This window comes from Dendrobates tinctorius, unplaced genomic scaffold (assembly GCF_039654945.1).
Source record: "Dendrobates tinctorius isolate UK_male_01 unplaced genomic scaffold, ASM3965494v1 ptg000158l, whole genome shotgun sequence".
NCBI lineage: Eukaryota > Metazoa > Chordata > Amphibia > Anura > Dendrobatidae > Dendrobates > Dendrobates tinctorius.
This window is the reverse complement of record NW_027361825.1, coordinates 36,674,221-36,699,385: the sequence shown is the minus strand read 5'-3', so window position 1 is coordinate 36,699,385 and position 25,165 is coordinate 36,674,221. Positions and strand designations below refer to the sequence as shown.

Below are 25,165 nucleotides of genomic sequence, written 5' to 3'. Positions count from 1 at the left end.
CAGACAATGATGGGAGTGATGGGGTGATGGAGCAGGCAATGATGGGGGTGATGGAGCAGACAATGATGGGGTGATGGAGCAGGCAATGATGGGGGTGATGGAGCAGGCAGTGATGGGGTGATGGAGCAAGCAATGATGGGAGTGATGGGGGTGATGGAGCAGGCAATTATGGGGTGATGGAGCAGACAATGATGGGGGTGATGGAGCAGGCAGTGATGGGGGTGATGGAGCAGGCAATGATGGGGTGATGGAGCGTGATTTTGTGCGTATTGGCCGTAGGCCTACAGCTTATGTGCAACGTCTTTTTAGGCCATGTCCACACGTGGTGGAATGGTGGCGGGTTTTCCGTATGGACCCGCAGCAAACCAAGTGCTGCGGTCCGTACGGCTGTCAATTCCCGCACGGGGACCGCAGCGCTCAGGTGGGAAGGGAGGTACAGGGGCCCAGGTTTTATGAACAGCCCCGGGCCCATAGTCCACTTAATCCGCCACTGCTAATGCGGCGATTTTTTTCCGCAGCGGAATCGCTTTGCGGAAAAAAACGCAGCATGCTCATTCTTTTTGCGGAATCGCTGCAATTCCGAAAAGAATTGCCGCGATTCCGCACCCATAGGAATGCATGAGATCCGCTTACTCCCCGCATGTGGCTATGCCCACCATGCACAAAGTGAGCGACTCATGTGCTGATGGTACCCATGGTGTGGAGGAGAGAAGACTGTCCTCCAGGCCCTGGGTACTATATCCCTGTAAAAAAAAGACTCAAAAAAAAAAATCAGGTTATATTCACCTTCCGGCTTCCCGCGCTGCCTTCCCGGGCCTCAGTGACGCTTTCATTCCCAGTAATGCTTTGCGAGACCTTTGATGATGTTGCGGTCTCGCGATTACTGTAGCGGTCCCTATCAAAGGTCTCGCAAAGCATTACTGGGAACGGGAGCATCGCTGAGGCCTGGGAAGGCTGCGCGGGACGCCGGAAGGTGAATATAACCCGATTTTTTATTTTTTATTATTTTTAAACATTAGATCTTTTACTACTGATGCCGCATAGGCGGCCTCAATAGTAAAAAGTTGGTCACACTCGTCAAACACTATGTTTAACGAGTGTGACCAACCTGTCAATCACATTCCAAGCAATGCTTCAAATCGCTTGGAAAGTGCTTGAATTTTGCACGCGAAAATCACGGGAAAAACGCAAAAAAAGGTGCAAAAATCGTGCAAAAACGCGGAAAAAGACGCAAAAAAACCTGCACGTTTTTCCTGGGAAGAAGTGCGTTTTTTTTCTGCATACGTGGGCACATAGCCTAAGGCCACACTTATAGCGTGGTGCTGTTTGTAGAAGAAAACAACCATCCTTCTCTACTACTATAAAACCACTTTGGTGTGGAGAAATTAGTAATAATAATACATTTTATTTTTATAGTGCCGACATATTCCGCAGCACTTTACATTTCAGAGGGGATTTGTACAGACAATAGACATTACAGCATAACAATAATCACATACAGTAGATTATAACAAATACCAAGAGGAGTGAGGGCCCTGCTCGCAAGCTTACAGTCTATGAGGAAAGAGGTAGACACAAAAGGTGGGTGGTAACAGTTGCCCTGATTGTATGGACCAGCCATAATGTTAAGTGTGTAACAGTACAGACACAGAGGGCTAATGGATGCATAAAGCATGTGGGAACATGATGCGGGGAACCTGGTTATGGTAAAACTTTTGGCTGTGCCACACAGGGATAGATTAGGTTAATGTGTAGTAAGTAATGTGTAGTGTAGTAAGTACACCTGGTGTTCATGTACTTCATCATAATGCTCCCACCCCATTATGAGCTCATTGTAGGAGCAGCAAAGAATCAAAGCTTAGTGTTCCTTTTTTTCAAAGCTCAGAATCTGGGAGAAAACTGAAATTAAGACCCTGCATTGATGGTGAGGCGGCGTAGATGATGTAGATATTCTGGCTATGGATTATGATATTATTAGAACGTTACAGTGTGCTGATTTTGAGCAATTTTTTTTCTACTATTCACTTCTAAAGCTACATGCAATATTCTGCTGGCTTCCTGTTTTTGTGTCAATGACGTTTTGATACATATAAAACCACGAGGAAAAGTGGAAACACAAAGAAAAATAAAATCCTGGCAGAGGTTGTTCTTCCTATTCAGTGTTAGACTGGTGGAGGGAGGACTGCTGGGACACCCACACATTGTTATAAGGGGCAGATAGCAAGCCATGACCCGTCAATGCTAATGTGTTGTGGCCATGTAAGACAGGTGAAGAGTTATCCCGAAGATATTAAAGAGGTTGTCCACTACTTTTTCTTGATGACCTATCCTTTTGCTTTGAACAGGAGGCGATTGTGCGGTACCAAACCTCAGTCACTATCAGAAGACAGTACTTGCAGCCACCGACACCGTTAACAGCTGATAAGCAGGGGTGCCAGGTGTCGGACCCCGGACAATCAGACATTGATGATATTTCCTCAGGATAGGTCATCAGTCAAAAAGTAGTGGACAACGTCTTTAAGTTCTGCTCAATCCTTACAATAGAGGATAACCCACTGATTGCTGGGGGTCTGGTTGCTGGGACCCCCACTTAACCTGAGAACAGGCTCTGGATCCTGGGAATCCGCAATTGCAGCCCCTTCTTGAATGGAACGGGAGATGCGCATGCTTGACCTCTGCTCAAATCATTATCTATGGGACTGCTGGAAAAAACTGAGTACAGCACTCTATTTCCAGCAGTCCTATAGACAATGAACTGAGATGAGGTCAAGAGTGCCCGCCAGCTAAGACAGTGACTCTGTTGAGCCTGGTTCTAGAGATCTAGATCGCTGGGTGTTAAACTGCTGCTATCTATAGTCTTATATCTTTCATATATCTACTTTGCTCTCTTTTATGCACACTTCATACTCAGGTGACTCTTTAATTCTGCTTCTCTCCTCCTTTCCAAATTCCTATGACTTCTCCATAGAAAGCTCTCTCTTTAGCTCCAATCCTCATTGTCTCTCCACCTCTAGACACTCACACACAGCTCTCTCTCTCCACCCTCCCCTAGTGGGGGCTGTCTCTCCTCCCTCCCTGCACTCTCAGGAAGTTCTGACTTTTCCTCTCATGTAAAAGTTTTTCTGTTGCTCAGAGAGGTGGAGAAGGCAATAAAGAGACCAAGAGAGAGACAGGGGGAAGGGAGGCAGAGAGGTGGTGGCCACAGTAGCCTGAGCCACACACATAGGGGGTCTGATTGCTGTGGAGGAGAGCAGAGTGAAGCAGAAGCTGGAAATACTGAGACATAAGCATGAATACATAGCTGAATGCAGAAGAAGAGACAGCTAGGTTAGGAGTGATAGGGATTTAGACTGCCCAACTGAAGGAAGCCTGGAAGAGGCGGCAGAGACTGAGCAGGTAAGTGGCAGAGTTACCAAGCCTTTATTGTACTACGTGTCCTTTCTGTTTATATTGTACCTGTTTTATATGTTTTAAGAGGAAATGCAGATTTTACCTCCTTTAAAGGATGTCCTACATGTCTACTGTAAAGATGACTAGTGACCGTAGAGGCCCCGAAGCGGCAGAGTAGATGTCGCCTCAAAAGATGCATTCTTGAGAAACTTTCTTCTGTCACTGCTCTTTGTGCTGTTGGAGATATATACCAATGTGTGAGAACACATATAAGTCTATATCAAGTGTCTACTTTGCACCTGATGGGAAAAGTGACTACAGCAGAGAATCAGGGCCAGAACACTAGAACATTTTGAGTGACTTTAACTTTTCACGGGCTGTAAGTTTATTCAATCTAATTGGTTTCAGTTAAAACCTATGGGATTAATATCTCCTCAAAGGGTTAAGAAGTCATTTTACGTTCCTGATAATAGGCAAATTATAGGGGTTTCCCGTAAGATAACAATCAGTAAAGTGGTGGTTAGACTGGTATAATTATCAGTCCTACCACAGAGTGGTCCAGCATTACAACCAAGGCTATGGTGGTGGCTAATCTCCAGGGATCCTTCTCTACCCCAACATCATTAGCCTGGCCTCAATGTGCATCAGATGGTCAACCATTGACGCTAAAATCAGTAGGTTCAGATGACTGTAACTTGCATCGGGGGTCTTTAAGCTGCCCATACACATCAGGCCACTGTTGGTAATTGCTCTTCTGAAAGCAATCTTTTCTTGAGTGTTTCCAGAAAATTCTTGTATCTCGTTAAAAATGTATGACTAAAGCACCCACACACATTAGACTAATGTTGGACGCAGCCTCCAATATCGACAGGGTGCTTATAAGTAAGTCAGTATGTGGGCCCCATATATAGAGTAGTAACCCTGACACACACAGCCCCTATATATAGTATTACCCCACAAACAGTCCCCTACATACAGTATGAACCCACACACAGCCCCCTATATACAGTACGAGTCCACACACAGCCCCTACATACAGTATAAGCCCACACAAAGCTCCCCTACATACAGCATGAGCCCACACAGCCTTCTTTTTGCAGTCTGAGCCCTTACGTAGCCCCTATATACAGTCAGCCCTCACATAGCCTCCCTATATTAAGTTTGAGCCCACACATACTCACCTCGCTCCTGTTCCCTCGCTGCTCTGCTCCAGTCTCAGGTGCACTGATGCGCCACACATCAGATGGGATGTAGCGTCGTCATTACGTCTGCTACAACAGTTGCACATGCTGATTCGTGGAAGAAGAAGGTGGTGGACCCTCCTCCACAATTGTATTTACCGCTATTTGCATCATAAGGATGTAGATAGCAGCAAAATTGAAATACGTACAGGGGAGGGTGGCCACATGGGGCGGCCATGTGGGCCAATGTTTTCAGTGTTTTCAGCCCTTCGGCTGTCTCGGCCCAGGCTGGACTAGAACAGCCATAGGGCTGGATGTGGCCTGCGGACAGCACTTTGCCTGGGTCTAGTATAGGTAATACGTGGCCCATTCAACTGTAGTGGAACCAGATGTCCTTACATTGTGGGATCTTCTATCTGAAATACATTGGATGGGAGGTTTTTCGTGTAGAACACTCATGATTTACTATGGCGTTCTATATAATAGGAGGCTGTGTATTAAATGGGTTATTGTATATTTTGCAAGTCTGCATGGGAGTGCTAACCGGTATAACAGGGACCACACCTAGATGCAGAATGATTATAAGGCCATCTCCTGCGATATTCTGAAGTAATTGAAGCCTTTCATTGTAAGCGCATAACACAATCATTCTTCAGATCACGCCACCTGAGTGATTTAATAGATTGACAAAATAGATCACAATAACAGCTACATAATCGTCACTTAAGACGAGAGTTTGCTGAGGAGCGCTTCACTGTTGTTTTTTTCATAGATAATGAATGGAGCAGTGGTCAGGTATCATCCAACCTGCGGCTTACGTTTTGTAATGGGGATAAAAGTTCCCTTTTCTGCCCATCAGTGCGGGTACCAGCAGCTGGACCCTATCACTTAATAAGTTAACATCCAACAAACTTGTTTTCACTAGACATACCCCCAGCACACCATGTCCTAAATCCAATGTTTAAAAGAAATGTCATTGATAAAACCATGGAGCAATGGGGTTCACTGTGCTGCCAATGGTAACCAATGGATGAAATCAGGAGACCAAAGATATTTCTATGTGGTTTATTCGTAACACGTTTCAAAGTTATCCAACTTCTTCATCAGGACAAACCACATGTGCAAGATACAACTATAGATAGTGTAGAGTACAGGTAAAGATCATATAAAAGGGGGAAAACAAATGTCCCCAACAAAGGTCCCCACATGTATCGCTGGTATTGACCGGCTACCTAAGGCATAAAAAATATAACCATCACCCAAGATGATGACTCAACCCAGGAACATCTTACAGATTTATTAGATCACCGTTACAATATCATACCACACTTTCATTTTTTGAGGTTGGTTTTGTCCTACTTGTTTAGAGTAGCATAAAACTTATCCTATATACCCTTGCATTTTAATCATTAACAAACTCGGCATAATTTCCAAAAGCAATAACCACCATAAACTGTTTTCTCTTTTTTTTTCCAGCTCTTCTGACATGAAGTCCTGGCTGGTGCTTACGCTGCTATTAATTGGCTACGTAGCCTATCTCTTCCTGGGAGCATTGGTGGTCTCCACCATAGAATCTCCGTATGAGGGAAATATGCGCAAGGAGCTGAAAGACCTAAAGCAGATGTTTCTTCAAAACAGTCCATGTGTGAACGAGAGTAGCTTGGAGGCCTTCCTGGAGAAAGTGGTCAGCGCCAATAAATATGGGGTCTCAGTGTTAAATAATGCATCTAATGATAGCAAATGGGACTTGGCGTCGTCCCTCTTCTTCTCCAGCACTTTGGTGACCACTGTTGGTGAGTACAAGAATTTCCAATATTTTATTGGAAATGCAGTTTGACAGAGGAAAGGTCATTTTTTTGTGATTAAATAATATCCAAAAGGAGGTGGACAACAAACCCAGAATTGTATGGTGGAACATCTCGAAGTAGGGTTAACTTATTCATTTAATTTGAGTGGGACTGGCCAACCATATTAATGTGTATGCAGGGATCCCGACTCTTTCCCAACAAAGATGTTGGGGAACTTCTTTCTTTTTTTATTTTCTTCAAGTGACCCCTGATTCACCTGTTCTAATTAATAAAACATGTATTTGTATGGGGAGAAGGAATAGCTGGTGGCGAAAAATAATTTAAAGTGTATGGCAAGGTTTTGGCACAACCGTACAACCATGCAATGTGTGGGTGGGCTGATGATGAAAGACAGTAGGACCAAGCATGTACAATTACAATGTCCCATACTTTTGTTTCCTGGGAGATGATCAAATATGACTTATACAACTCTTATTTGAAACCACATTCGCTCTCTGCCAAATTGAGTGTGCATATGTATGGGAAAGATAGCGGTCAGCTGCATGAGCACCATCTATGGTGAATAAGCACCTTTAAATATAATAGAGACCTTATAAAAAACTAGGTAACCCAATTTATTAACATTTTTAAAAGGGTTATATCGATTACAAATATATATATATATATATATATAAGATTTGCAGAACCCTTCTCCAGCGACCACGTCTGTAGTCCATGGGTACCAGACCAGAGCCCTGAGGACCTCCTACTATCTCTCAAGGATGACGTGGCACCAGGTCTACTAGGTAGTTAGAAGAGGAGGCGGAGATGCCGGCAGGTAGAATGAGGTCCACTGGCGTGTGGTTCTGCAAATCTTTTTGCTCAACATTATTATTGAAGTATTTAAGATTAGCTCCCTCATTCATACCCGCCATCAAGTAGCTAAAGTGGAAAGTGGCTGTAAAGAATGTTTTTTTTTTTTCTGGCGGGCAGAATCCATACATTATGATACATTGATTTGACGTCCTTGTCTGCAGAATGGAGCTCATTGTTAGGGGCTTCTTTTTGGGTTGTGACCTACCAAATAAAAAAAAAAAAACATTGTCTATTTGCTTTGCTGATACTGTAGGAATTTGTGGGAGTTAACTTGCATATGCAAATATCCCGGAGGTTCTCCCTAATCTTCATTATCTGAGTGCAAAAGGAAATGTTGGAAAGTCCATAGTTAGTAGATAATATTTCTGCTTTTTTCTCCTGGCAATGAGCGATCATTGCCATTGCCAGTGACGTGCGGTAACTCCAGCTCTCCGGTTTCACTTGGCGAAGAAAAGTAAACAAGAAAACTATTAGACTCCATAATCCTATGCATTTCCCTTCAGGGTATTAGAAAAAGGCTTTGTTTAAACAGAAATACCCGCCTCCTGATAATCTTGTAATATCAGCGACAGATAACAAGCTAATATTACGAGGAGAATGCCATATAGCATGGACCGACGGCAGCTGAACCCACCAATATCACTAGGATTGGGCAACAGTCTGATATGTATGAGGGTCTCCTGACTTTCTCCCCAACACATGACATCGGGGAAGATAAGAATTGGGCAAGGTTGGATTTCTAATGGCTGATCCATTTGTGTGTTTGCATGCAAACAATGGGATTAAAGCAAAAAGATAACAGAAACACAAATAGGACTGTGACAACACAATAGGAAAAAGTGGTCGCCCGCCCATGAGCGTGCCGTGACCGCAGAGTGGTTTATTATATATAAAAGATGCTGGCTGTTTTTGTAAAAAAAAATAAAATTAAGGGTGAACAATGCCAGTAAAGGGAACTTGTCATGAGATTCACGCTGCTGGAATCACGGGCAGGATGAACTGGACACCGGATGTGTTATTGCAACCGTCTATGTTCTCTGAAATGCTGCGGTATTTCAGAGTTAATATACCATACTCTGAAAAGCTGGCCCGGGGACCATGCATCTTCGATCACTAGTCCAAGATTGGCCCTTGGTGGCTTCTACACGTCCCAGTCCTCTCTCTATGTGTACAATGAACACCAGAAGACTAGGATGGGGAGGATCCGTCAGGGACCGTTCGTGGACTAGTCATCCAAGACGCATGGTCCCCAGTGTTTTTTTCAATTGCTTCAGTGGTTCAGTGTAACATGTATATGCGGCTAAAATAAACAGCCAGATTCTGATTCATTTTGTCTGTGGCTTGGGCTACATGAATCTAATGACATGGAAGGAATGAGGAATCGAGATCTATCTTGAGGTTACAAGACGTCACAGCTAACTAAAGTTGTATGCCCAGTTTTATCCCTTGTTATTGGGAAAGGTCTTAGGACTCCAGATTAGACTGGAGTCCTGTGAACTTCCTGCTGGCTAGTATCCTCGGCTCCTCATTTGATTGATGTCCGTCACAGCAGGCTGGCTAATCAAAAATGGAGCCAAACTTCCGGTTCCAGCGCAAGCGTGGCTGCAGTGGGGTGAGGGAGATCCGCGCTTCAGCCTAATAACGAGCGACTCAAATAGACCACCGGCACGCGCTATTCACAGGAGAGGTGACCGCTGACATCACCGCATACCGGGGGCACCGTGGACCGCTGGCTCCGAAGCACGGGCGGCGGGAGCAGAGCCGCGGGAGCACGTGAGAAGACAGGAGAGATCCCTAAGATGGCGGCGGCTGCAGCAGCGCCACAAAGCGGGAAGCGCAAAAGCAAGGGAAACCTGGAGGCGCAGTTGAAAACAACCAGGTCAGAGCGGGGAGAGGCAGGGGGAACCCGCATGAGCTCCAATGGAGACCGCCGGCCGGAATTACCAGGCGGGGGGGGGCCCTGTGACAGGGACGCTTCTACAGGGAGACCACAGGGAGCTGGCAAGAGAGGTGGCCGGGTATCTCACGGGGGATATAAAATCGCTGTGATGGAGGCAGTAAAAGACGCCCTAGAAGAGATTCACTAAATATCAGCGCAGCATGCCAGCAGGCTGGAGCATCTGGAGCAGAGGGTGTCGGATATGGAGGACAGGACAATCCAACTTGGATAGGAGCTGGGGGCGTCCCGAAAACAGAGCATCTGGCTGTGGGACAAACTTGAGGACCTAGAAAATAGGTCCCGAAGAAATAACTTGCGATTAGTAGGGCTGTCTGAATCTGTCACATATCAGCAACTTAATGACATTTTTGAACAAGAACTACCTAAAGCCCTAGGAGCACATGACAAGTGCAGGGTGGAAAGAGCACACAGGGTGGGACCGCCTGGAGGGAGCTCGGCGAGAGACACGCGCCTAAGTGGAGCGGGACACGACGACCAAAGTACCCAGAAACCTCGGCAGGCTATTGCGAAATATCTGGACTTTAAGGATAAAGATAAAATTCTGCACCTTTTTAGAGCCAGGCGACAACCACTCATACTTCAGGGGCATAAGGTTGTCATCTCTGAGGACATTTCACCAGAAGTTACTAAAAAACGCAGGGCCTTCAGCGAGGTCTGCAGCCTCCTCTACAAGAAAGGCATTCAGTTCCAGCTACTGTACCCTGCTGTCCTCAAAACGAGACACACAGGCGGCTCCTTTAAAATTTGGAGGGATTCCAGCGAAGCTATGAGGGAGTTTATGCCATCTTCCACGAGATCTCCCAATGGACACCACGACGAGGAGAGAGAAAGTGAGGACAGCGACAACCGCCCAGATCGCCTGAAGACTTGAGAGTTCCACCGGGAAGGCTTTTCTACAAGGACATTTCCAGACAGGATTGTCTCACTGACGTTGTCTGTTGATGCTATACTTTAATTGCTACGTGATTGCTCGAATGTGAAGGAGGTTTTGCGAACTTTTGAGAGTTGTCACAGCACGCTCATCCGGACACGTAGATATACGCTGATTGCATTCTATCCATTTCCAATGTTATGTCTTTTATGTTTCTAATGTTTTATACAGGGCTGTGGAGTCGGAGTTGGTGCTCATTTTGGTGGAGTCAGAGTCGGTATAAAATGGACCAACTCCGACTCCTAAAATATATAATAAATTGGGTACAGTAGTTCAATGCAGAATGTGCTGAATATTTTTTCATAGGAATTTGGGAAAGTTATGAAATGTCCTATAAATGGCTGTTCTATTCCTGATCTAAGGCTACATTCACACACAGCATTTTTCCTGCGTTTTTTGAGGATACGTTTTTCAGCTGCAAAAGCAGATCAGCTTTTTGAAAAACCGCATCATCTGAAAGGTTTTTGAGCTCATAGATAATGTTTTCAATAGCAAAAGCAGATTAGAAATCTGCTCTATCTATCCATTTATCCATATCTGTCTATCCATATCATATCTTATCTGTACCAAAAAGAATGAAAGCCGGGTAGTACACAGCCTAACACTCCTTTTTTTTTTAGCACCAGTCAGGTACACCTCATAGCTGCCCAAAAGGATGCCCAGTAACACATCAAAATCAATTGATAGTTGGAATAAATAGACTGCATTCATCACCACATCTTCTTAAGGTGAAGGCTTTATTTTCAAGTGTAGAGGTGTGCAGTATGAGGTTCTTCAGCAGCTGAGGTGTGCAGTATGAGGTTCTGCGGAACAGTATGAGGCTCTGCCCCTCCCTAGGTTTGATCCTGGCTACACCTATATATATATATATATATATATATATATATATATATATATATATATATATATATATATACGTATATGCAGTACAGACCAAAAGTTTGGACACACCTTCTCATTCAAAGAGTTTTCTTTATTTTCACGACTATGAAAATTGTAGATTCACTCTGAAGGCATCAAAACTATGAATTAACACATGCGGAATTATATAATTAACAAAAAAGTGTGAAACAACTGAAAATATGTCTTATATTCTAGGTTCTTCAAAGTAGCCACCTTTTGCTTTGGTTACTGCTTTGCACACTCTTGGCATTCTCTTGATGAGCTTCAAGAGATAGTCACCGGAAATGGTTTTCTCTTCACAGGTGTGCCCTGTCATGTTTAATAAGTGGGATTTCTTGCCTTATAAATGGGGTTGGGACCATCAGTTGTGTTGTGCAGAAGTCTGATGGATACACAGATGATAGTCCTACTGAATAGACTGTTAGAATTTGTATTATAGCAAGAAAAAAGCAGCTAAGTAAAGAAAAACGAGTGGCCATCATTACTTTAAGAAATGAAGGTCAGTCAGTCCGAAAAATTGAGAAAACTTTGAAAGTGTCCCCAAGTGCAGCGGCAAAAACCATCAAGCGCTACAAAGAAACTGGCTCACATGAGGATCGCCCCAGGAAAGGAAGACCAAGAGTCACCTCTGCTGCGGAGGATAAGTTCATCCGAGTCACCAGCCTCAGAAATCGCAGGTTAACAGCAGCTCAGATTAAAGACCAGGTCAATGCCACACAGAGTTCTAGCAGCAGACACATCTCTACAACAACTGTTAAGAGGAGACTTTGTGCAGCAGGCCTTCATGGTAAAATAGCTGCTAGGAAACCACTGCTAAGGACAGGCAACAAGCAGAAGAGACTTGTTTGGGCTAAAGAACACAAGAAATTGACATTAGACCAGTGGAAATCTGTGCTTTGGTCTGATGAGTCCAAATTTGAGATCTTTGGTTCCAACCACCGTGTCTATGTGCGACGCAGAAAAGGTGAACGGATGGACTCTACATGCCTGGTTCCCACTGTGAAGCAAGGAGGAGGAGGTGTGATGGTGTGGGGGTGCTTTGCTGGTGACACTGTTGGGGATTTATTCAAAATTGAAGGCATACTGAACCAGCATGGCTACCACAGCATCTTGCAGCGGCATGCTATGCCATCCGGTTTGCGTTTAGTTGGGCCATCATTTATTTTTCAACAGGACAATGACCCCAAACACACCTCCAGGCTGTGTAAGGGCTATTTGACCAAGAAGGAGAGTGATGGGGTGCTACGCCAGATGACCTGGCCTCCACAGTCACCAGACCTGAACCTAATCAAGATGGTTTGGGGTGAGCTGGACCGCAGAGTGAAGGCAAAAGGGCCAACAAGTGCTAAGCATCTCTGGAAACTCTTTCAAGACTGTTGGAAGACCATTTCCGGTGATTACCTCTTGAAGCTCATCAAGAGAATGCCAAGAGTGTGCAAAGCAGTAATCAAAGCAAAAGGTGGCTACTTTGAAGAACCTAGAATATAAGACATATTTTCAGTTGTTTCACACTTTTTTGTTAATTATATAATTCCACATGTGTTAATTCATTGTTTTGATGCCTTCATAGTCATGAAAATAAAGAAAACGCTTTGAATGAGAAGGTGTGTCCAAACTTTTGGTCTGTACTGTATATATGTAATCAATATTACATAGTGTATTACATATTTACAATTTATTACAGTTTTTTGTGTTCTAAAATTGTATTCCAATAAATATTTATTATGTTCTATCTAAATATCTTGATTATTGTATCATAAAAATGATTAAATGTCTGATGTTCACATTGTACTACAATAAATTTTTCACTTAAATATAAGCAATATATGTGGCAGTCGGAGTCATGGAGTCGGTGTAAGGGAAATTGAGGAGTCGGAGGTTTGGCTTACCGACTCCACAGCCCTGGTTTTATATATATAGCCGGTACTGCAATTTTGTCAAGTTGGTCGGGCTGGAGAGAAGGTAGTGGAATGCCATGATGGAAAAAATGGAAGTACTAGTGATACACATGGCAAGGTGGGGAGGGGGAGGGACAGATGGGGAAGGAGGTGTTGAAAATGTTTCTCTTGTTGGGGTATTCAGTTTGGGGACTAGTTGGGTTTGGCTTGATTTGTGCTGTAGTACCTTAGATGCTTTCGTCAAGTTTTGGTTCACTTCTCACAGCACATCTGAGGGCGAATTTAGTCTATCCCGCCCAATACTTTCTACACAGACAGATCGCTTATTATTGAGACACATCGCTATCATAAATGGTTAAGATCATAACATGGAATGTTGAGGGTCTCAAGACCCCAGAAAAAAGGTCCTTGGTACTCAGGCACTTAAAAAGATTACGTGGTGACATAATCCTGCTCCAGGAGACAAACTTGCCTAAACATGGCATGTTCCGCATGCACAGACTTTGGGTGGGAGAGGTTTATGGGTCGGGAGCCAAGGGAAGACAGGCGGGGGTGTTGTGAGTTCATTTTCCCCTTCACCATTGAGGTCTGATGAACTCCCTCTTCTGGTGAAGGAAGTTAGTGAGGCTGATTACAAAGCACCTGAGTAGAATGATGATGACTGGGTGACTGGGATTGCTGACTGGATATAAGGCAGCCGACGCCCTTCTGCCTTGCGGGTGATTACTCTGAGGGATTCTTGGAGTCCAGTCTGATTCCTGCTCCTCAAAAGCTAAGTTTTCTGTTCTACTTTTTGCATTTGTGTTTTGGTTTTGTTTTGCCTTGTTTTTCTGGATTTCTGCCTTTCCCTGCTGGGTGAGCTGAATTCCTTTTTGCTCTGTCTTCAGATAATACCTGAGTACTGTTATAGTCTTTTTGAAGCCTAGCGTCTTCAGGGCTTTTTTCCCTATCAGTCTGTTGGCTCTTGTTTTTGAGAGGGTTTTGGTGGATTGCAGACAGCAGCTTTTCTAGTCTGTCTTATTTAGTTAGTTTGGGCCCCATCATTTGCTCAGCCTATCTTTCTATCTGTGTGAGTGTTTTTTCATCTTGCTTCACCGTCATTATATGTTGGGGGCTGCCTATTGCTTTGGGGTCTGCTCTGGGGCAGTTTAGATTTCCCTGTCTTTAGGCTATGTAGTTCTCCGGCTGTGATCGAGGGGTCTAGGGCACCTTAGGAACCCCCCCACGGCTACGGCTAGTTGTTGTTGTTAGGTTCAGGGGTCTTCAATCCGATAGCTGCCAACTTCTCTGGTTTTCTGGACTTAGCTAGTATTTCTGTTTTTGCCTCCTACGGTGACTCATTCATAACACGGGGGTGATCATTCTGGTCAATAAAACACTTCCACACAAACTGGTAACGTACCAGCATGATAGCATGATGATCAAGGACGACATGTCCTAGAAACTGCTAGTGGAATATTGGACATTCATAATGTTTATGCCCCCAACTCGGCTAGGGATTCGTTTTTCCAAACTCTTTGCACCTCAATTATGACTTCTGGCGCGCAAAACTTGATAATTGGAGGAGACATGAATGAGGTCATGCTGGATTCGGAGGACAGATCGAAATGTGGGAGGGGAGGAAGTAGCTCTACCATGGGGGGGGGGGAACTCTCCTCTGTACAATTTTGCAACTGACCTAATGACCAGGGATATATGGATACAACACCCGGTTGAGAGGCAATACACCCAATACTCACACCCGCACCATTCATGGTCCCGTATTGACCTGTTCCTAGTTAGTGAGAGCCTAACTGCAAAGGTTAAAGAGGCCAAGATAGGTGATCTAGTAATTTCCGATCATGCCCCAGTTATCCTGACACTATTTGATATGCACCCAAAAGGCTCGGACATAATATGGAGGTTCCCTCATTTCTTAAAAAAAGACAAAGACTTCGCCAAACTGTTGGGAGAGTGGTGGTCAGAGTACGGATCACATACTGCTCTGGGAGGCGGCTAAAGCCGTTCTCAGAGGTAAAATCATAGCACATACTTTAGTGATAAAGAGGAGAGTGACCGACCAATATTTAAAGACAAGTAACTCTGTCAGACAAGCGTACAATAAGTTCCAAGAGCACCCTATTGAGGTCAATAAAAGAGCTTGGTTGGAAGCGAAGTTAGAAGTTGACACGTGGGCTAGAAAGAAGGAGATGCTGGGGAAGTCATTGAAGGATGCTGAGTTCCATAGATTTGGAGACAAAGCTGGACGCATGATGGCCAACGTAGCCAAAGGTAGACACCGAGGGACTCAAATAGCAGCACTTAAACGACAGGATGACTCCATAACGACTAACCAGCGAGAAATCAACAGCATTTTGGGGAGGTTTTACGCTTCTCTGTACGAACCTCGAAGGTCTGATCGGGAGCAGGGATGGAGATGGTTGGAGGACATGGAACTCCTGTCGATTTCTGAAACTGATCTATCAGAGCTAAACAGGGAAATAACGGAGGAAGAGATTTCTAGGGTTATCGGGGATCTGAATATTCATAAGGCCCCTGGACCAGATGGGTTTGACGCCAGCCTCTATAAAATTTTGAAGGACCAGATTGTCCCGCACTTAAAAAATCTATACAATGATTTCTTAAGAGGCCGAGCCATTTCTGACCATATGAACACAGCATATATTAAACTCATCCCAAAGGGCGATAAACCCACGGATAACCCGGCCAACTTTCTTCCTATCTCGTTGATTAACCAGGATCTAGAAATTGTGGCAAAAATTATGGCAGACAGACTGGCAGGGATTCTTCCTAAACTATTGGGACCTGAACAAGCGGGATTTGTGAGAGGGAAATCGGCGGTGGGGAACATAAGACACTCAATGATGGTGCTGGAGGCGGTGAGGATGGGAAACCATCAGGAAGGAGCTCCAGCCATGGTCATGCTAGATGCAGAAAAAGCATTTGATAGTGTGGGGTGGCTAGGGTTGGAGCAGGTGCTGGACAAGTTTGGTGTGCAGGGAGGATTCAGAAACTTCTTGTCCTCAGTCTACACTAATCCCAAAGCCAGAGTTTACACACCAGGGTTTTCATCAGAAATAATATCATTGGGGAGAGGCACGAGACAGGGCTGCCCCCTTTCACCATTACTGTTTAATTTAGCCATTGAACCACTTGCCAGGTTTATTAATGCGGGTCCAAGCTTCCAGGGGATTAAAGTGGGCGAAAGAGAGATAAAATCCAGTTTCTTTGCGGACGATATTGTCCTTTATATGGCAGACCCAAGCAGAGACCTTCCTAGATTGATGAAGGAACTTGATACCTTCGGCGAGATATCGGGGTTTAGGCTTAATAAAACTAAATGCGAGGCTTTGTTTCTTACTCATAGGCCCCAAGGAATGGGTCAGCTAGAACGGGGACATGCTTCCATACATGGCATACCAATAGCAAGCAAGGCGATAAAATACTTGGGGATCTTTTTGGGAAAGGACACAAGAGATATCTATAGACTTAATTATGCCCGCATTATAAATAAAATAATACAAGAACTAAAAAGATGGAAGGACCTACCACTGTTGCCAGAGGCGTAGCTAGGGTTTCGGTTCAGGGGGGGCGAAACTTCTGAGTGGGCCCCTAACTAGGTAACTGTGATTACAACTCGGTGACGCACCCTAATAGTGGATGTAGGAGATGACTGCGCTGTTACTGAAAATAATCCCTATATAAAGACCAACATGGAATATGCAATATGATCAATGGTAAATACCAGTCCTACAAAACATATGTGATTACTGCACAGGTATAGTTGGTGTCTTACCGCTGATGTTCTTTCTGATGGAATCGGTCACTTTTCACGTCTGGCCCATACCAACATGACAACTCCTCCAGCCACGACTCTGCTACAGAGAATACAACAACGACACATTTCACTTCTCATATTCCCGCCCCATCACCAGTTATCTCCAACCTGCACAAACCACTCATCCTGCTGATACCCCAGTGCTGAGCCACTGCTGCTGTATGTGTCCCTATTACTGCACCTGATAAACCAATGCTGAGCCGCTGCTGCCGTATGTGTCCCTATTACTGCACCTGATATCCCAATGCTGAACCGCTGCTGCCGTATGTGTCCCTATTACTGCACCTGATACCCCAATACTGAGCCGCTGCTGCCGTATGTGTCCCTATTACTGCACTTGATACCCCAATACTTTCTTGAGCCGCTGCTGCCATATGTGTCCCTATTATTGCACCTGATACCCCCTATACACACACGGCTCTGCTCCACACCCCCTATACACACACGGCTCTGCTCCGTACACCTTGTACACATGCAGCTCTGTTCTGTACACCTTGTACACACTCGCCTCTGCTACGTACACGCTGTACACACGCGTGTTATGATGAGTCACCGAAGGAGGAAAAAACAAAATACCAGCTAAGTCCAGAAAAACCAGAGACGTTGGCAGCTATCGGATTGCAGACCCCTGAACCTATCCACAACAACTAGCAGTAGCCGTGGGGGGTTCCTACGGTGCCCTAGACCCCTCGATCACAGCCGGAGAACTATATAGCCTAAAGACAGAAAGGGGAAAAACTAAACTGCACCAGAGCAGACCCCAAAGCAAAAGGCAGCCCCCCAACATATAATGACGGTGAAGCAAGATGAAAACACTAACACAGATAGAAAGATAGGTTGAGCAAATGATGGGGCCCAAGCTAACTACATAGGACAGGATAGGAAAGCTGCTGTCTGCCATCCGCAAAAACCCTATCAAAATGAGCCAACCGACTGATAGGAAAAACAGGCCCTGAAGTCGCTAGGCTTCAAAAGACTATATCAGCACTCAGGTATATTCTGAAGACAGATCAAAATATCAACAGATCAGAGACAAAAATGGAATTCAGCTCACACCCGCCGGGGATGGCAGAACTCCCAAAAAACAAGGCAAAACAAAAACAAAACTGAAGAGTACAAAGCAGAGCAGAAAAACTTAGCTTTGAGATGCAGGAATCAGACTGGTCTCCAAGCATCCAGCAGGAAAATCACCAGCCAGGAAGAAGGGCGTCGGCAGCCTTATATCCAGTCCTCAATTCCAGCCACCCAGTCATCATCTAGCTGCCCATGTGTTTGGTAATCAGTCTCACTACCTTCCTTCACTAGAGGAGGGAGTTCATCAGACCTCAATGGTGAAGGGAAAAATGAACTCACAACACACGCGCCTCTGCTACGTACATGCTGTACAAACGTGGCTCTGCTACGTACACGCTGTACAAACGCGGCTCCGCTCCGTACACCTTGTACACACCTGGTTCCGCTCCGTGCACTTGTACACATGCGGCTCTGCTCCGTACACCTTGTACACACGCAGCTCTGCTCCCTACACCCCGTACACACGTAGCTCTGCTCCCTACACACGCGGCTCTGCTCCGTACACGCTGTACACATGCGGCTCTGCTCCGTACACGCCGTACACATGCGGCTCTGCTCCGTACACCTTCTACACACACGGCTCCGCTCTGTACACCTCATACACACACAGCACTGCTACATCCACCCTGTAAACCCCTCCTGAGCCCACACAGAAACTTACTTCACCTCATCAGGCACCATGACAACCAGCACAGCAGAGCCCTGCAGCTGAAGCCCCTGATCATGTGACCCCCTGACTCCACCCCTCCCGTGACCTCATCACAGGTCTTGTGCGCACAAAATAGCCCAGGACGACATTGCTGGCTGTGAGGTGGGGGGAGCACTGCTGGCACCGGGGCCCCCCACCGCCTTCTCAGGGGCCCATAGCGGCTGGGCGGCAGAGTAGGGAGATCGATTCTGTAACTGTGCGCTGTGCACGCCGATACAGTTACAGTAGCGTAGCTCTGGTGGGCCCCCTGAGAGCTCGGGGCCTGGGGCGACTGCCCCCCCGGTAGCTACGCTACTGACTGTCTCTTTTGGGAAGGAACTATTTGATCAAGATGATCAGCTTTTCCCGTTTGCTATATCCCCTGCAAACACTGCCCCTCCTTTTAAGACACGTAGATATAAACAAGCTCAACAAGGCCTTTTCTGACTTTCTTTGGAGAGGGAGAAAAAGTAGAATCAGCAAATGTACATTGATGTTACCGAGGCATGAAGGGGGATAGCACTGCCCAACATCAGAGGGTATTATTTAGCCTGCATAACCAGACACATTCTTGACTGGCTAAGACACACTAGTAAACATTCGGATTACACAATGAAGGCCGATTGGTGTAAGCCTTGGGACCTCACAGAGATCTTGCACTCCTCTAGCACAACATTAGACCCGAAAGTGAGAAACTCAGTGATCTTTCGGGACACTAGGGGGGCTTGGAAGGCCATAAGATGCAAACTAGGCATGTCATGGAGGATATCTAAATATTTGACACCCTGGGAACACCCTGACTTTTGTCAGGGAAAAGATAACGCACTGTTTAACCCCTTCCTGACATCCGACGTACTATCCCGTCCACGGTACCCGGGCCCGTATGACCGTGGACGGGATAGTACGTCTACCGCGATCAGCGGCGCCCACGTGGTGAGCGCCGCTGATCGCGGCCGGGTGTCAGCTGATTATCACAGCTGACACCCGGCACAATGTGTCAGGGGCGGTCACGGACCGCCCCCGACACGTTAACCCCTTGCACACCGCGATCAAACATGATCGCGGTGTACTGGGAGTTAAAGGGAAGCATCGGCAGGGAGGGGGCTCCCTCCGTGCTTCCCTGAGCCCCCCACGGCAGCGCAATGTGCAGCGCTGCTGCGGGGGGCTCCTTTCCTCCAGGCCCCCCGAATCCAAGATGGCGACGGGGGCCTGCAGGAAGCTGGCTTCCTCAGTGCCTGCAAAGCGCAGGCATGAGGAAGCCTTCGGCACTGCCTGTGACAGATCGCTGATCTGTCACAGTGATCTGTGATGTGACAGATCAGCGATCTGTCACAGGACAGTGATGTCCCACCTGGGACTATGTAATAAAGTAAAAAAAAAAATAAAAAAAAGTGTAAAAATAAATTTAAAAAAATCGCCAAATAAATTAGTAAAAAAAAAAAAAAATATTCCCCAATAAATTCATTTTTTGAAAATAATAAAAAAAAAACAATAAAAGTACACATATTAGGTATCGCCGCGTCCGTAACGACCTGCCCTATAAAACTGTCCCATTAGTTAACCCCTTTAGTGAACCCCTTAAAAAATAAAAATAAAAAACGAAGCAAAAAATAATGATTTATTATCATACCGCCAAACAAAAAGTGTAATAACGCGCGATCAAAAAGACGCATATAAATATCCATGGTACCGCTGAAAACGTCATCTTGTCCCGCAAAAAACGAGCTGCCACACAGCATCATCAGCGAAAAATAAAAAAGTTATAGCTCGCAGAATAAAGCGATGCAAAAATAATTATTTTTTATATAAAATAGTTTTCATTGCATAAAACCGACAAAACATAAAAAACCCACCTAAATGAGGCATCGCTGTAACCGTACTGACCCGAAGAATAAAACCGCTTTATCAATTTTAATGCACGCGGAACGGTGTAAACGCACCCCCCCCAAAAGAAATTCATGAAACGCTGGTTTTTGTTCATTCTGCGTCCCAAAAATCGGAATAAAAAGCGATCAAAAAATGTCACGTGCCCGAAAATGGTACCGATAAAAACGTCAACTTGTCCCGCAAAAAATAAGACCTCACATGACTCGGTGGGTCAAAATACGGAAAAATTATAGCTCTCAATATGTGGTGATGCAAAAACTATTTTTACAATAAAAAGCGTCTTTTAGCGTGCGACAGCTGCCAAACATAAAAACCGCCATAAATAGTAAATCAAACCCCCCGTTATCACCCCCTTAGTTAGGGAAAAATAATAAAATTAAAAAAAATGTATTTATTTCCATTTTTCCATTAGGGTTAGGGCTAGGGTTAGGGCTAGGGTTAGGGCTAGGGTTAGGGCTAGGGTTAGGGCTAGGGCTAGGGTTAGGGCTTGGGTTAGGGCTAGGGTTAGGGTTAGGGCTGAGATTAGGGTTAGGGGTGTGTTGGGGTTCGGGTTGGAGTTAGAATTGGGGGTTTCCACTGTTTGGGCACATCAGGGGCTCTCCAAATGCAACATTGCGTCTGATCTCAATTCCAGCCAATTCTGAGTTGAAAAAGTCATATGGTGCTCCTTCCCTTCCAAGCTCTGCCATGCGCCCAAACAGTGTTTTACCCCCACATGTAGGGTATCAGCCTACTCAGGACAAATTGCAAAACAATTTTTGGGGTCCAATTTTTCCTGTTACCCTTAGGAAAATAAAAAATTGGGGGCAAAAATATCATTTTTGTGGAAAAAAATGATTTTTTTATTTTCACGTCCGAGCGTTATAAACTTCTGTGAAGCACTTGGGGGTTCAAAGTGCTCACCACACATCTAGATAAGTTCCGTGGGGGGGTCTAGTGTCCAAAATGGGGTCACTTGTGGGGAGTTTCAATAGTTTAGGTACATCAGGGGCTCTCCAAACGCACATGACACCCGCAGACCATTCCATCAAAGTCTGCATTCCAAACCGTCACTGCTTGCCTTCCGAGCCCCGACGTGTGTCCATACAGTAGTTTTCTCCCACATATGGGGTGTCAGCGTACTCAGGACGAATTGGACAACAACTTTTGGGGTTCAATTTCTCCTGTTACCCTTGGGAAAATGAAAAAATTGGGGACTAATTGATCATGTTTGTGGAAAAAATACGATTTTTTTATTTTCATGCCCGGGCATTATAAACTTCTGTGAAGCCCTTGGGGGTTCAAAGTGCTCACCACACATCTAGATAAGTTCCTTAGGGGTTCTCGTTTCCAAAATGGGGTCATTTGTGGGTGTTTCCACTGTTTAGGTACATTAGGGGCTCTCCAAAGGCAACATGACACCCGCAGACCATTCCATCAAAGTCTGCATTCCAAAACGTCACTACTTCCCTTCCGAGCCCTGACGTGTGTCCATACAGTAGTTTTCTCCCACATATGGGGTGTCAGCGTACTCAGGACAAATTGGACAACAACTTTTGGGGTTCAATTTCTCCTGTTACCCTTGGGAAAATAAAAAAATTGGGGACTAATTGATCATGTTAGTGGAAAAAATACGATTTTTTTATTTTCATGCCCTGGCATTATAAACTTCTGTGAAGCCCTTGGGGGTTCAAAGTGCTCACCTCACATCTAGATAAGTTCATTAGGGGGTCTAGTTTTCAAAATGGGGTCATTTGTGGGGGGTTTCCACTGTTTAGGTACATTAGGGGCTCTCCAAAGGCAACATGACACCCGCAGACCATTCCATCAATGTCTGCATTCCAAAACGTCACTACTTCCCTTCCGAGCCCTGACGTGTGTCCATACAGTAGTTTTCTCCCACATATGCGGTGTCAGCGTACTCAGGACAAATTGGACAACAACTTTTGGGGTTCAATTTCTCCTGTTACCCTTGGGAAAATAAAAAAATTGGGGACTAATTGATCATGTTTGTGGAAAAAATACGATTTTTTTATTTTCATGCCCTGGCATTATAAACTTCTGTGAAGCCCTTGGGGGTTCAAAGTGCTCACCTCACCTCTAGATAAGTTCCTTAGGGGGTCTAGTTTTCAAAATGGGGTCATTTGTGGGGGGTTTCCACTGTTTAGGTACATTAGGGGCTCTCCAAAGGCAACATGACACCCGCAGACCATTCCATCAATGTCTGCATTCCAAAACGTCACTACTTCCCTTCCGAGCCCTGACGTGTGTCCATACAGTAGTTTTCTCCCACATATGGGGTGTCAGCGTACTCAGGACAAATTGGACAACAACTTTTGGGGTTCAATTTCTCCTGTTACCCTTGGGAAAATAAAAAAATTGGGGACTAATTGATCATGTTTGTGGAAAAAATACGATTTTTTTATTTTCATGCCCTGGCATTATAAACTTCTGTGAAGCCCTTGGGGGTTCAAAGTGCTCACCTCACCTCTAGATAAGTTCCTTAGGGGGTCTAGTTTTCAAAATGGGGTCATTTGTGGGGGGTTTCCACTGTTTAGGTACATTAGGGGCTCTCCAAAGGCAACATGACACCCGCAGACCATTCCATCAATGTCTGCATTCCAAAACGTCACTACTTCCCTTCCGAGCCCTGACGTGTGTCCATACAGTAGTTTTCTCCCACATATGGGGTGTCAGCGTACTCAGGACAAATTGGACAACAACTTTTGGGGTTCAATTTCTCCTGTTACCCTTGGGAAAATAAAAAAATTGGGGACTAATTGATCATGTTTGTGGAAAAAATACGATTTTTTTATTTTCATGCCCTGGCATTATAAACTTCTGTGAAGCACTGGGGGGTTCAAAGTGCTCACCACACATCTAGATAAGTTCCTTGGGGTCTAGTTTACAAAATGGTGTCATTTGTGGGGGGTTTCCACTGTTTAGGTACATCAGGGGTTTTCCAATCGCGACATGGTGTCCGATCTCAATTCCAGCCAAAAACGTCAAATGGCGCTGCTTCCCTTCCGAGCTCTGCCATGCGCCCAAATAGTGGTTTACCCCCACATGTGGGGTATCAGCGTACTCAGGACAAATTGCACAATAACTTTTAGGGTGCTGTTACCCTTGGAAAAATAAGAATTGAGGGTGAAAAGATCATTTTTGTGGAAAAAATATGATTTTTTAATTGTACGGCTTTATGTTATAAACTTCTGTGAAGCCCTTGGGGGTTCAAAGTTCTCACCACACATCTAGATAAGTTCCTTAGGGGGTCTAGTTTCCAAAATGGTGTCATTTGTGGGGGGTTTCCACTGTTTTGGTACATCAGGGGTTTTCCAATCGCGACATGATGTCCGATCTCAATTCCAGCCAAAAACGTCAAATGGCGCTGCTTCCCTTCCGAGCTCTGCCATGCGCCCAAATAGTGGTTTACCCCCACATGTGGGGTATCAGCATACTCAGGACAAATTGCACAATAACTTTTAGGGTCCTGTTACCCTTGGGAAAATAAAAATTGGGGTGAAAAGATCATTTTTGTGGAAAAAATATGATTTTTTAATTGTACCGCTGTACGTTATAAACTTCTGTAAAGCCCTTGTGGGTTCAAAGTTCTCACCACATATCTAGATAAGTTCCTTGGGGGGTCTAGTTTCCAAAATGGGGTCACTTGTAGGGGGTTTCCACTGTTTAGGTACATCAGGGACTCTCCAAACGTGACATGGCGTCCGATCTGAATTCCAGCCAATTTTGCATTGAAAAAGTCAAACGGCGCTCCTTCCATTCTGAGCTCTGCCATGCGCCGAAACAGTCGTTCCCCCCCACAAATCAGGTATCAGCGTACTCAGGACAAATTGCACAATAACTTTTGCAGTCCAATTTCTCCTGTTACCCTTGGTAAAATAAAAAAAATACCTGAAGTATTTTTTTTGTGAAAAAAAGTTAGATGTTCATTTCTTTTTAAATATTCAAAAAAATTCCTGTGATGCACCTAATGGGTTAATAAACTTCTTGAATGTGGTTTTGAGCACCTTAAGGGGTTCAATTTTTAGAATGGTGTCACTTTTGGGTATTTTCTATCATATAGACCCTTCAAAGTGGCTTCAAATGTGATGTGGTCCTAAAAATAAAATGGTGTTGTAAAAATGAGAAATCGCTGGTCAACTTTTAACCCTTATAACTTCCTAACAAAAAAAAATTTTGGTTCCAAAATTGTGCTGATGTAAAGTAAACATGTGGGAAATGTTAGTTATCAAGTTTTTTGTGTGCCGTATCTCTGTGATTTAAGGGCATAAAAATTCAAAGTTGGAAAATTGCGAAATTTTCAAAATTTTTGCCAAATTTCCATTTTTTTCACAAATAAACGCAAGTTATTTGAATGAAATTTTACCACTAACATGAAGTACAATATGTCACGAGAAAACAATGTCAGAATCACAGGGATCCATGGAAGCGTTCCAGAGTTATGACCTCATAAAGGGACAGTGGTCAGAATTGTAAAAATTGGCCCGGTCATGAACGTGCAAACCACCCTTGGGGGTGAAGGGGTTAAAATCTGGAGCGAAAAAGGAGTCAGAACTATGGGGGACCTGATGCAGATTCAAGAAAATAGATGGATGACGGAAGACGAGATTTTTACCGGGTGGAGACTTGACCCTTCTCATATCTTGCAATATGCTCAGTTGCAACATCACTGCAACATTCTCCAAATTGCGAGACATACATAAAGAATGTTATTCTTCCGAACTCGACAATCTTCTTTCAAGACACATATCT

The 25,165-nt window shown here is 44.8% G+C and overlaps 1 protein-coding gene across 1 annotated transcript in view; it reads left to right on the top strand.

Moving 5' to 3' along the window:
• The first annotated feature begins 3,022 nt into the window (after nucleotides 1-3,022).
• The window catches only part of LOC141052105 (potassium channel subfamily K member 6-like), a 40,712-nt gene continuing 18,569 nt past the window's right edge, over nucleotides 3,023-25,165 (top strand). Inside the window, exons 1-2 of the mRNA XM_073549328.1 lie at nucleotides 3,023-3,396; nucleotides 6,048-6,364. Of these exons, the coding sequence (XP_073405429.1) occupies nucleotides 6,058-6,364 (307 nt within the window). The 5' untranslated portion in view covers nucleotides 3,023-3,396; nucleotides 6,048-6,057. The remainder of the gene's footprint in view (nucleotides 3,397-6,047; nucleotides 6,365-25,165) is intronic.